Source organism: Cololabis saira, chromosome 11 (assembly GCF_033807715.1).
Source record: "Cololabis saira isolate AMF1-May2022 chromosome 11, fColSai1.1, whole genome shotgun sequence".
Classification (NCBI taxonomy): Eukaryota; Metazoa; Chordata; class Actinopteri; order Beloniformes; family Belonidae; genus Cololabis; species Cololabis saira.
Window position 1 is genome coordinate 25,430,740 of NC_084597.1, and position 14,589 is coordinate 25,445,328.

Sequence of the window (14,589 nt, forward strand, 5' to 3'; positions counted from 1 at the left end):
GAGACTCGGCTGCTAGGTGTCTTAAATTCGATACAGCTGGCAAAGGCTTTGTGCAGCTGATCAGAGCCGTGGCTGTGCCATATTGTAACCCGCTACCTGCTGCGAGGTGTCAGCATAATGAAGCTACCATTACCATTGATCAATATGCATAGTAATGGTTCTGCAAGAAGACTCGTGTATATATTTGCAGAACTTCAGCGTTCACAGATCTCATTCAGTTGCATCAAGGGAATGGACCAGCTGAATTTCATTGTCCTGCTCTATATGAAAACATCAGGGAAAAATCTATGTGAAAGTTGAGACAGAGGCACTCATATTTGCCTTCATCTTAGTATTTTTTCTCCCCTCTGCATCACAACATATGCTCACCCCTTTCTTCCCTGCCCTTGCGTTCGCCCTTCTCTGTTCAGCCCATGGCATAAGCATTACTTGTTGGTGGATTGATGGCGAGTTTGCCGAGAATATAGAGCCATAATGATATAGATTTAGGATCATTTCAGGGATTGATTTTTTGCGGGGGAAGCTAAGAGGGTGAAGCCACTTATGTCAATGCTAATGACCATTTCCATGAGCATTTAGGAGAACGGCCCATTATCTGAAAGCTCACGTTATGGCAAATATGATTGGGAATGGAAGTTGTGTGCAATCTGAACTCACCTCAGACCACTGATCTACTCCCTGCAGTGCAGGGCTGGAATCTGAGCAAACACGTGTGGATTCCATTGCATTTTGATCCTATTTTCTGTTGTTTGAATTTATTTAAATCATTTCAATTGCCATCCATCACTGGAATCTGCTGAAGGAATTTGATATGACTCCAGCTCAAAAATAGGACTCAGTACTCAGCATCCACTTGCTGTTCACCGTAGAAACACGACTGACCAGACCCGAGACAAAAAGGAAAGAGTTGTGTTATAATTTACTTTGTAGCTTGTTTATCACATTTAGACTGTCAGGGAGTTTTGGGAGTCAGGTTTAACAAAGTTAAGTACCTTCAGATTGATCTAGAAAGGTTGCACTCTGAGAACTTATAGCATGTATAGTTTTCACAGTTCATCGATGCTGCATCTCTGTTTCCCCCCGGTCTGTCTTTTCGTGATTTCTGATGTTGTTTTCCAAGCCTTTGGAAACCCTGCTTTCAGACATGACATTTTCTTGACATATTGATCCAGAGAAAGGTGAATGCAGACACCAACAAGGGCACATGCTTTATTGCTGCCAGATATGGGTGGATGATCATGACGCTAAGCATCATTTCAGTTATTTACACAGGCTTTGAATGCTTTTGATGAAATTGAAATACATGGTTTTTGTTGCATGATCCTGAATGTCATTTCACATACATCAAAAGGAGGAGAAGCTAAATGCAACCTTTAACAGCTCTAATAATATCTGTTTTGTTAGATTAGGTGGTATTTTCCCAATTTGGACCTTATCCTACCTAAAGACGTAGGAGGGAAGAGACATAGTCAGTGCTTTCTTGTACTATGATCGCTACTTCCTTCCACCCTTTATGATGTAAGTTAAGAATAATCTTTTTCTTTCTGGGGCTTTGAGGATTCATTTGGAGTTCACGCACAGGAGCACACTTTTTATTCTAGCTTTACTGTGGACTCCATCAGGATGTATAGAAACTCTACAGGATGGTTTCTAAAGCGCCATCAGTAAAACCTCCGCCTCACTACAGCCCGACATCCCAAATGTCTGAACGTGTGCGCTGACTCCATCTATCAAGCCATTGATTTTCATGTCAGTCCACTTGTTTGCCCATGGCGCTCTCCCTTTCCAATAAGGACTTCATTGTTTGTATAGTTGTTTATGGATGTCACAGGGAGAGTGAATATTATGTGTGCCCGTGCGATGTGTCTGGCTGCTGGTCCGGCCACCATTCCTTCGGCCAAACAAAAGCCCCAAGAGTCCAGCGGAGACGCAAAGTTCTCTTCTTCTCGTGCTTCCTACATCTCCAAATCACTTGTCACCAATTTTTCAAATCGCTTTCCTTCAGCCTTCATGCAGTCACTGCTTTCCAAACGTAATCATTCCTTTTATCTGGTGCACTAACTTGGCAATCTACCTTCTAGTGACAGATGCAAGGCTGTGGGTTCTATTGACGCTGCTGGAGCCCACACTTTATCAGCCCCTCTATTCCCGCTCACCTGCCAGTATCCGTCCTGCTGCTGTTGAAGCGCTAAGCCCACTTGATGGATTGCACCACTCCCTCACAGACCCCCACGCCCCCGCCCCCCCACCATCCATCTCTATACACCGTACACAGATATGGGGGGGAGGGGCCAAATCAAGAAAGATCACTTTCCTGTGTCATCGCTCTTGCTCATGAGTTTGTTGCTGTCTCGTTTGTTGAGTTTGTTTTTCTGTTGGTAATTTGATTTTTGCCATCCCTCTTCCTTCACTCCCCACCCCCACCTCACCTTTCCCGCTCTCTTCCCCATCCACAATCCTTCCTCTTTTCAAGGTTCCTTGTATCAGAAGTCCTCTGAGACAAAAGACAAGAGTGATTTTGGAAATTCATGTGAGTTGTTGTTCATTTTAATTTATGGATACATATTTTTTTCTCATTCTCATGTGTGTCTCTGAATTTCATCTTTGTTTTTGATAAAACCTTGATAGGGGGTTGATATTGTTTTTATGACTATTTTTTTTTCATATTTATTTTTTATATACAGATCACCTCAATACACCTTTTTTTTATTTCTGCAGTTTTTCTTTGTCATAATATGTTTGTTAGACTGTTGCCTGGTAACGGCGATGTTTCCGTTTTCTGACACGGAGCTAATGATGCCATTCTTCCCCTTACGCTTACTGAAATTTAGCCACTCAATTTAGCCACTCTCCCTCCTCATCGTTTTCTCTAGGAAAAAAGAAATGTAGAAATCACTCTTGTCTTTAAAACAACACCAGTTCTCTAAGATACCACAGACTTAGGGCCCGATTTACTAAGATCCTAAATAAAGAGTACTAAATTGCGTGTGCACTGAAAACGTTTTGCGCGTGCTGTTGTGTGTTTTGCGGGTGATCAACTAAGATTGCGTGCGCAATTGATAACAGGTGCAAACTGCAGTATTTAAATGAGGTGTTGCGCGTCTTACGGTTTGCGAGCGCAAAATGAAATTTGACGAGTTGGAGTTAGAGATATTAGTGGAAGAGGCAAATTGTTGTGCCGTATTCAGCACCCCTGCCGTGAAAAGCACCCCCTCGTATATTCAATGATAAGTAGACCAAGAAAAAAAACAACACACTGACACTTCAATATATTTATATATACACACTCACACAAACACATACTTAGGAGTTTATATTATATATATTTACAAATATTATGGAAGACAACACAGTAAGCAGGCTATTAATTAATGACATCAATAACCATTTACCCGATTTTTGTTATCTGTGACTGTGATTGTGGGAAAGACTATTGTGGAATCCATGAGCGCATTTAAACATGAATCATTAACACAAAACTGGACGCTAAACAGAACGTGACACGGAATGAGAATATCATTTTTGTCAGACGAGGGGGTGCTTTTCACGGCAGGGGTGCTGAATACTGCACAACACCGGGGTATGACTGCAGAACAAGTATAGGTGCACAATAAGAAACACTTTTTTTCTCCATGAAAACACGTGATTTATTTATTATCACAAATAAAAAAATGAATGTGCCTCCTGTGGCAACCTTTTGCTGAATAATACTCGATTTAACATTCAAATAAAATATTTCTCCTTTTGCATGTGGAAGCACCTTCCTTTCGAACGTATTAAATACAGACGCAATCACAATCCACGCAATTACTTTCAGGCTTGGTAAATCTCATTGCGCGTGGTAAATTGACTAATTTGCATCTTTCCCTCCCAGTATTTAGCGATTTCTGGCGGGTACGCCCCATATTGATTATTCATCAGGGCAAAAGTACTAAATGAATAGCGTGTGCTATTTTGCTCATTTGAGAGGCGCAGTCCTCTTTGCACGCTGTTAGTGGATCAGCTGGCACTTTGGTTTGCGGGTTCTGTCAAGTTTGCACACGTTTTTACACACGCAAACCTTTAGTAAATCAGGCCCTTAGTGTACAATCTTAAGTTTTTTGATTATACAATGTAAGTTTGTGAATTTTACCAACTCCAGGATTTGCATTCCATGACACAGCTGAAAAATCTTGATCTTAGAGTTTTGGTGCTGGTTGATGAAGCCAAAGTGTGACCAGCACAGGAAATGTTATATCTGAGGATTTTACTGAAGTATCAGACTTGAAGTTTGAAGTACTTGGAGTACAGAGGAAGAACAATCTATGAAATTACATTTGCCTTGTGTCTTGAAAACTCAGCATCAGAGATTGGCAGATTAATTTTTAAACCAGACTGATGGGGTGAAGAAAAACGTTGTTTACTCAGGAGGTAAAAATGGAAAATTTCCCCTACAAGATTGGTGGGATTATTTAAAAAAAAAAAACACATCTCCAACAGTTAAACATGGGGGTGGATATATCATGCCTTGGGTGTTTTGCAATGTTTGCTACTTTGAAGTTTCTAAAGGTAGGAATAAAAAAGCTGTCTGGAGTTGGAGTTTCTGTTGTGCTGCTGAATGAATTGGGGACAGATCCGCACCTCCCTGTTGGTAATGTGATTCTGAACATCTCAACTGCTTATTTACTTTTTTTGCAATATTGTATACTCAGTTATTCTCTGAGTCTCGCCCTCCTTCTCTGGGTCTTCGCAGCGAAGGGAGTTTTCAGTGATCCTTTTCATTTAAATTTCTTTACTTTTCCCTTTCTGACAATGGCTCCTGTTCAAAGCGATTAAATGCCTTCACTTAGTAGGTTGCTGCCTTCATCATCAAAGCGTGGATGGGAGATAGTTCAACTGAGGGGATATATGTTAAGTAACTGTGGAGAAGCTTGGCAGAGGGAGCGCACTGAAATTACATTTTTAGACTTTCATCACCGGCACCCTGGTCGGTTTCCTGTTTGTGTCTCTGCTAGTGGAAGGATTAGAGGACTAACATATACAGTATGAGGCTGCATCTTTAATGCGGTGCCTCAATCAAGGTGGAATAGAGATGCCCAGGCTACATTTATGCATTCTGCAATAAGGTTTATGCAATTATAGCCACACAGGAGAACTCAATACACTGCTAAAACACTATCTTCTTCCTTTTTTTTTTATTCACTGCTTGTGCTGCAGGCAAAAAGGAATGAAAGTTAAACTGAATTTCACTTCACATTCTTTAAGAGCATGAAATATGGCTTTTAAACGGACTGCTGTTCGTCCTTAATTCAATTTAAATTCTATTTAGAAATAAACATTAACTTAAAGGTAGAGAGGTGGAAAAAAAAGGCTGGAGAGCATGCGTGCGACTACGCAACTTGTCACAACAAAACCCTTGTTTTCCTTCCCTCTCCCTTTATTTATGCTCGCTTGTGAAAGAGAATACAGGAGACACTTTAGTGCCATCTGCGTCCACGAGGCCCGCAAGGCTAATTTCCGCAAATACGTGGCCATCATGCATGTCTTCAGTGTTGTCTATGGATTTATGGGTGATACTGCCATCTGCTGCAGAATCTTTGCAATTCACATGCTCATATTATCTTAAAAAGCGTGAGTATCTTGCTTTTTCCCCCTTTTGAATACGTTTGTGTTTGTAAGCTTTGGTCATTGACAATGAGCAGCCACATAACATGTACTGTAAAGTGTACCCTGATGTGTCAAGCAATGTGCACACATACCCCCACAAGCCCTCTAGCATCTTCCTATTTCAAAAGAAGTGTTCCCCCCTCCGTCAGGACATTCTTTGTCAAGCCTCACAAAGAGTTCAGCTTGTCAGTCGGCGTCCCTTAAAAGGCCTGATCTGTAATGAATGCCTCTGTGATTCTATGTTTCTACCAGCCCCATATATACATCCATGCCAAGCCGACTAATCACAGGGGTTTCTCCAGCTGTAAAGTGGACAGAAAGTCTCTGGGAGGCAGTCAGAGATGAAAGGCAATTTGAGAAATTCAAGCTATGTCTAGATCCTATCTGCAGTGTGTAAGAACAAAGACGGACAGACTCTGAACTCCAACGCAGAGCATGGTAATTTGAAGATGAAACCATCAACATCTCTGTCTTCAGAACTTTTGATCTTGCTTCTGAGCAGAGATCAGTGTGTCACCGGGCTACACTAGAGCTGCCAGATTTATTAATTGTGCAGTTTCTTCAGATTTTATCCTCATTATCTTTATATTCTAGTTAATTATCATCTTTGCGGGGCGTTGTGTACAGCTTCTTCTCACATACTGAGAAGCTTGGCTTCTTTCAAGAAATAGTAACCTGGGACTTTCAGAAACTCTCATGTAATTAATTTTATATTTGTTTGGAAAATATCTTTGACATCATCTGTCAGAGATGTTTGTGAGCCTTATAGTGCATATTGTCCCTCCGTACTTATGACAATTAAAAATGTCCTTTGAAGAAATAAAAAAGTTAAAACAGATGTTTTGTACATTTATTTCCAGTGTGGATATTAATATCCGATTCAATCTAGGATATTAATCTCCAGATTAAGGGTTCATCAGAACTCCTATTCTGTTTATTGAGAAATAAAGTTCAATCCAACTGATCCAGGCTGCTAAAATGTTAAAAGACTAATTTATTTTATTTTATCTCTCTTTTATCTCTTTTTTGTCTTCTCCCCAACCCTTCTACCAGTGGCTCCGAGTACAGATGATGTCGCTCTCTATGTGGGTATTGTCATAGCAGTGATCATGTGCCTCGTCATCTCCGTTGTCGTGGCGCTCTTCATTTACAGGAAGAACCACCGGGACTTCAGCTCTGACATCCTTGATTCCTCTGCCCTCAACGGAGGCTTCCAGCCAGTCAGCATCAAGACTGCCCGTAAAGGTGGGTCGTGTGTGTGTGTGTGTGTGCAGCAAAATAAGTACGCCCCAAACTAAAATTTTAATGTTTTTTGACAGAATTTGACACAAAAAACTTTGATCCTCCTTGTTGCATTTCCGAAAGAAATTGATAAGTACTCCAACACCAAAAACAAGTATTTCTGACACAGAATTTTGAAAAATTGTCCTCTAGTGCAGGAATACATTTTAGAGGTTTCAAATACCCCACTTGATAGTCAAGTTAAACTGCAAAAACTCATTTAAAAACATTTATAAAAAACTTCTTTCAAGAAAATTAGAAGACTACTTGAGACTACTTTACTAGTTTTAAGAATTCTAGTCACAAAACATGTTACTACCCCAACAGCAAATATTTTTTACTACTACTACTACTATTACTACTACTGTCCTTTGGTAGTGCTTTTACCCAAAGCAACTTACATCTGAGAAAACAACACAAGCAAGAAATCACATAGGAGTGGATAAGTGCTGGTCAAACTGCTGCAAGTCCAGTTGGACACAGGTGCTGCCATTTTTACTTGAAATAACAAAATGTATGCAATATTAGGCTAATTCCTAGAGGGGTTGTTTTTGCAGCGTATGGCTTTTACCTGACCAGTGCAATGGCCTCCTTTTTTTCTAATAGGATTAATTAATAGATTTACTGCAGTTTTTTATCATTTTCTTGTTAAAAGGTCCTCCTCTTGTTCAACATGAACTCTACATGGAGAACATACAGTAGATACAGGAAAGTCTACTGTATGTCCAAAACATTTCAATATTTACGTTATCTTCAACTGCTCTTTGATCGGATGCAGAATTCATATTTTAATTACTAACACTAAGGTGTCCATTTACAACCAAAACCATAACATCTTCATATGACATTATTCTGATCTACAACAGATAAGTGTACTGTTACTGGGAATAAACAGTTCCGTCTTTTTTCAATTGTTTGTAATGGTCTGGTGTTTGACTCACTGCTCACCGGAAACTTGAGTTTTGCTTTGATGCTCTCTCTGTTAGAAGTCAAAGGCTTTTTGAGGGTGAGCCTCCATGCAGGTCATATTCATGCAATGTTTTCATGATGTTAAGCAAAAGCATTCATCAACAGACCTTCAACAATTCCAAAAGTTACCTTTTGCAAAGCCTGAAATGATTTTTGAAGTTTGAAATTTTGGACACTTATCCTTGGAACTTTAAATCCCTAAATTTGATTGGGGGAGCATATACTGTAGACCTCTTGTGGAGGATTTTCTTTAAAGTGAATTTATGTAGTTTTTATGACTCTGAGATTTTGTTAAAGCCCTTGCTAGATTTTTTTTTTTTTTTCTGAAGGCCCTTGAGGGCTCTTTAGATGTTGACACGACGACACCACACACACTTCAAGGGCCTCTAGAACACCAGACTCAGACTGATTTCACCTGCCATGCAATAAGGAGACTAATCATTTGCAGCTGAGCTTGAAGTAGATTTTCAAGTTTCATACGTGCATTACTTACCTTTTCCATGTTGCTTTAATGCTTAATTTATTGAAAGTATAAACATGACTGCTAGTGCCAAAGGTGCGTGTCATTTCCATGTATCACCCTTATTGATAGTCAGTGTTCAAAGGAAAATCACATCTCGCTCAGAAAAAGTCAATGCTGACTATGGGATGCAACATGATTTTTTTTCTTTTCTTTTTTATAAGAGTTCAGAGATTTCAGTGTGGTTGACACTGGAACTTTAAACGACTCGATACAGCTGGACATCAGTGCTGTTTTTCAAAGCTAGTTTGCAGATGCTAGATATCAGGAACCAATATCATATCGACTTGTACACTTAATGAAAGAGGCCAAACTTACATATTTTTAATGCTTATTTAAAATAAGAAAATATATATATATATATATATATATATATATATATATATATATATATATATATATTTACTATATGACCTAAGGCAGCTGCAAAAAATAACTACAAATAAAAAATTCTAATACAAGCGTAAACAAGATTATACATAAATCCTAGAAACATCTATGCTGTGGGACATCTGGCGTTGCTCTCATTAGCAACCCATAACATTAACCTGTTGAGATAGGTTTGACTCAGTTGCTCTGGCAGCAAATGCTTTAGTGATTATGTGAATGTAAATGTGCTCTTTTGCTGTGGAAGAGGCTTCTGAGGGAACAGCAGACAGCGTGTGCATGTGGGTGAGATGGTCGAATCAAATGCTTGTCGTTGTGATGGGAGACCAAAGTGTGCCTCATCATTAAAGCATAATTAGGTCAGTCCCTATGTTGCATATTAGGCTGTGATTACATTTGAGTTGCTGATGTGGGATTTAAAAGTAAGAACACAGGGACATGGAAGGGTGGCGATGAGTAGAGTGAAAAGACAGTTGGGAAACAGAGCTATCAGAAGAAATGTGTTGGAAATGCACACTTTGGTGTTCTTTGCAGGAGAAAAAGGGAAACAGACAAAAGAGAACATAAATGAAACATTTCAGAGGCAGAAAACTTGATGATTCAGAAGGATGGGTGCCACAAATAACCGTTCAAGTCTATAATGTCCAGCTGTTATATGAGTTTAGAAGGATTATATCTGCCATCATATCTGCAATTCGTTCTTCAATTCAGTTCAATTCAATTCAATTCAATTCAATTCAGATTAATTTAATTCAATTCAGATTAATTTAATTTAATTCAATTCAATTTTATTTGCATAGCAGTTTGTGTAACAGTTGTCTCCAGCCACTTTCCAGAGACCCAGAACATGACCCCTGAGCAATTATTACATAAACAATGACAGTTGAAAACTCCCCTAGCTGGAAAAAACCTTAAAGCAGCATGATGTAATTTTCAGCATTTGTTGAGTTTGGCAGCTCCTTTGGATAAAAGCGGTAGTGCTTTACCAGTAGTGTGGCAGGGTTCCTACCATGCTCCTCCAAGTTACATAGTGCCAGTGAAGGTGATACAGACCCCTCAGACCATGACAGAGGTGTCATTAAACCTGTTGTAAGTTGATGTACCATCACAATGACTCTGGAAATATGATATTAAGGTGGAAAAGTTACATTGTGCTGCTTTATGCCAAACAGTGGCAAGAAAAGTCCCCTTTAAGAGGGAATTTCTTTGTAGAAGAAAGCATAGAGAAAAAGATTTCAAGATAATTTTCCACCCCTTATGTTTACGTAGGTCTCCTTAGAAACACATTAACACGTTGATCAATTTCTGCTGTCTAACACTAGCTAAGTTTTAAGATGATAATGGTAATCTTTATTTGTCAGGACATATCTCACAAAACACACCAAAATTAGTCCTCTGCTTTTGAACCATCACTAGTTGCACTAGAGGCAGCTAGAAGCAGTGGCCCGCCACCCCCCAACCCCCCTCTGTCATTTTAAAAACACATGTGCACAGAACACATATGCATCCTTTTTTTCTTTTTTTGCAAAGCATTGCCACTAATTTCATTTCATTTTTTCATTTCATTTTTATTTATTCCATATCATGGAAATAGTTCACATATGTTCCATTCCATGATGGAAAAGGGGCAAGAAGAAGAAAGCCTTATATACCAAGCCCCTTTCTCAAAAAAAATTAAACAATTCATATAAAGATGGTCTGTCCGTCTGTTCAACAATCACTACTTATATAATGCCAAAAAAAGAAATAATGAAAAAAACAAAACAAAAAAATAAGAAACCATACACACTAACTCACCAACAATATAAAAACAAAAACAACAAAATATATTTTACCCGTTAAATTCATATTGTCTAATTGTGTGGTCTTTATACAATTTCTTGAACTGGTGAATATTTTTACAATCCTTTAAATCAGTTGTTAAGGAGTTCCATAATTTTACACCACATACTGAAATACACATTTGTTTTAAAGTGGTGCGTGCAAACGGATGTTTAAAATCAAATTAGAGTTTATTAATTTAGCACAAAAAGATGCATGAAGCACTGCGCAAGGAGGGAACGAAGTTCTATAGCGAACTTATACAAGGTTCCACCCCTGTCAAAAAAACAAATGTCCTCCTATGGTTCTTATCTTCTGAACTAAACACAAAAAAAAGTTGTATATTTTCAGGCAATATTCTGCTTTTTGCCTTGAACATAACCAATAAAGTCTGTAACTCAATAATATCTTTAAGTTTAATTAATCCTAATTAGATACAGGCAAATGGATCCTAATTAGATATCTGGAAAGCTTTTTGTGACTTTCACAAACATTTATTCCATTTTTAATACCATGTTGTTCTAGAGTGGGGGAAAGGGGGGTAAAGACAGACAGCGCCCACTCAGACCAGCTAATGGAGACCCATTTTTGCAGCTAACCTACAGAATAAACTCAGCACTAGCAATGCCATCTCCCTCTCATGAATCGCAGCTGTAGAACTTCTCTGACTGAGTTATGTTTCTTGCAACTGAGGTGGACTTTCTTAATGAGAGAAAAACAAATGAGTAAGGGAAAAGCAGTAGTTTCGTTGATTGGTACCAACAGCTCACTTCCTGCTGCTTACTTTGGTTTCACGTTTGTTTTCTTGTTTTTTTTTTTAACTACTTTCCTGCTAAACTTCTGAAGACAATTATTTTGGCTTTATTAATGTCTCTTCCTTCTTCTTTCACAGCTGATCTCCTAACAGCCCCCCCTGACCTTACATCAGCTGCTGCCTTGTACCGCGGCCCAGTTTACGCCCTCCATGACGTGGCTGACAAAATCCCCATGACCAATTCTCCTCTGCTGGAGCCTCTCCCTAACCTGAAGATTAAAGTTTACAACTCCTCAGGCTTAGTGACTCCACAGGACGACTTGGGGGGAGAACTTTCCTCTAAACTGTCTCCAAAGCTGCCTCACTCCCTGCTGGACAACAGTGACGGCACAATGGGCCGTCGCACCCAGACGCAGACGTTGCTTCGCACAAGGGATCCATCCTGCACCGCTCTGGGCTCCTTCAGCTCCCAGGGAGGACACCTCATTGTGCCCAACTCAGGTACAGCACCAGGCGATGAGAACCTTTTTATGATTCAATGGATATTCCTATTAATGAAAAAAAACATACGTTATTCCAGGCTGTTGAATTATCTCATAACTCATAAGATGTCTTTTGAATGTTTTAATTAAAGCCACAAATGATCAACCAGTCACTATTTAGTAACAGTGCATTAATTTGCCTGTACATGCATGTTAAAATTAGGGGTGTCAAATTCAACCTTTCTATCAATCTAATGATCAGCCAGAATAATGTAATGAATTCAAAGGAAAACACCTCAAGTTGAGGGCTTTTCTCAGCAATTTTTAGGTGTGATTGAAAAAGGGATTATTTAAATTAATTAATTACAAATCTTAATTAATGAATCGCTACATTTTTTATTTGCTTGACAGCACTAGTTAAAATGAACATCAAAAGGAATAACTCCTCTCCACAGTTTGACTTCATAAAACATGAGATCTTTCTTCTCTCTATGCTGTTAAAGGAACTCTCTTGTTTCATTGGTAACATGCTGGAACAGGCGACGGCAGTCCACAGTGTTTCCTTGAAAGATCACATGAATTGAATACTTCAGACCCAATAACTACCTGCCATCTACGCTGATTGTCTGGCACCATCCAGGAAGCCGCTATGTCTGGTCAGGAAATTATGTTTGGTGTTAGATCGGATCAGCCTGACCTTCCCTAACCCCAGCCACGAATCACTCATTGCGTCCGTCTGGCTGATATTTCTACCATCAAATGGGAAATTATCCAGCTTGTAACACCTCACACCACAACTTGTCATTTCTACAGTTTAATATGAATTGAACATAGGAGGTTGAATTGATTTTTTTAAATTAAAGAATATTTCGAAAAATTGGTTTTAACAAAGAAAAAAAAACACATCAATCAAGTGACGGTGTGCCTTTAGATTGTTGTTATAAGATAACTTGGCGAAACAATGAGTTAAGAGAGTAGCCTTTTAGACTCTTTGAAAATAAATACAATACAGTAGTTAAAACTAATCATCATACAGATAAAGGTGCTACATGGAAGCAAAATGTCAATCAAATCTGCCATTAGTCTTACATTTCTGGGGGGGGGTGGGGGGTGTAGATGCATTTAACTTGACACCAACAGCTGCAAGAATCATCTTCAGGTTCTCTGAAACCATTTGAATGTTTGTGGAGGCTTTTTTTCAAATGATCTGACCATAGGCAGGGAATCTTTTTAACATACTTTGCCAAACTGCAAGCCATTTACTTTTTTTTATGTCCTAGAGAGAAGCATATCATATCATTGATTTACAAATAAGATAAGAATAGAAAAATACTTACTTGTTTCATGGGGCTGATTTGCTTTTTAAAATCTGAATAATTGAACTAAAAGAAGTAAATTTCTGATTCATTTGAAATGAATATTCCGATTACTTTATCAATCCCCATGGGGGGGGCAGTTATCATAAATGCTCAAGAAGGCAAGTATGAAGAGAAATATTAAAAATTAATATAAAAATACAATAAATAGCTACAGTACATAAAAAAGAAAGTATATTTGTTAGAATTTAGCAGGAACTGAGTCAACACGTTGAAGGGGTTTGTTAAAAGATGTGACATAGATGATAAATACCTTTTCTTACTTATGTTTTTCTTATAAGCGATATGGGCTTGAATATAAATAAATCAAGCGATTTTAGTTTCATTTTTTGTGCGGCATACCTTGTGCTCCACTTGCAGGTCTGTCTGTATTGCACCTTCTATTAGGAAAACTCCCACACACAGATGTGACGTTGAAGTAAAACCTGAACCATATGCAACTTATCAGCGTATTGACGGCTCGCAGTATGACATGAGTTGATGGATACTTACGGGTGCCTGCACTGGAAATGCTGAAGTAGAGGTGTTCTACTTTCAGGCAGCTTACATTAGCCATGCTGTCTTCACCTGAACCACATGTGGGCTGTAAGTGACACGCTACCGATGTGTGTTGACAGGCATAGACAAACTAGCTGTGACATTAAAGGATACACAGGCTTCTCACATTTCTTAAGGTTTTCATTTTTCATTTTGATACCTGTAAAATGTTCTCAGCTGCTGTTTGTGCTCAGCCACCTCATCAAGTTACATAGGCAGAGCTGAAAGGAAAGAGCATTTGATATTTGATCTGTTTGTGTGTCTGGGTAATGAAATATTTTGTGGAACTTTCAGCGTGGCTGTTTAGTATTTTGCATTTTAAAATGCATTCTCCATCTTTTTACTGCTCTGCAGTAACGCAGAGCAGCACTGTGAGACACATTCCCGTGGCAGAGTTGTGATTGCCTTGCAAGGTAGCTAGAGAAAGCTGTCTGTCACCTTTTTGAAAAGTTCAGTACAAGGACATTGGAAATCAATGAGCTATCTGAGAAACCCCCTCCTGAGAGAGAAGAACGGAGAGAAAGAAGCCGAATGTGTATGCATGAGGGAATTTGGGGGATAGGTTCCTAAAAAAAACACATCAGACATCATATCAAATCAATCTGAGCTGAAAAAATGTAAATCATGTTGGCTGCAGGAATGTGGGAATGTTATGAAGAGAAGAAAGATCATTGATTTTAGAAATGAAATGCCACATCATTTCCTGGTACCATAGAAAAAAGCAATAAAATATTAGTTTATGTGGGTCTGAAGGTCATTACAATTATTACTATGTTTCGCTAAGAAAGATAGAAATCACTTTTCCCCGGGGCTACA

At 38.8% G+C, this 14,589-nt stretch overlaps 1 protein-coding gene across 2 annotated transcripts in view; it reads left to right on the forward strand.

Moving 5' to 3' along the window:
- unc5cb (unc-5 netrin receptor Cb) overlaps positions 1 to 14,589 on the forward strand; it is a 133,315-nt gene that overhangs the window by 105,147 nt on the left and 13,579 nt on the right. The window contains exons 8-10 of one of the 2 annotated variants that reach the window (XM_061734157.1): positions 2,474 to 2,530; positions 6,700 to 6,891; positions 11,517 to 11,879. In XM_061734157.1, the coding sequence (XP_061590141.1) occupies positions 2,474 to 2,530; positions 6,700 to 6,891; positions 11,517 to 11,879 (612 nt within the window). The remainder of the gene's footprint in view (positions 1 to 2,473; positions 2,531 to 6,699; positions 6,892 to 11,516; positions 11,880 to 14,589) is intronic. The other variant, XM_061734158.1, reaches the window with a different exon arrangement.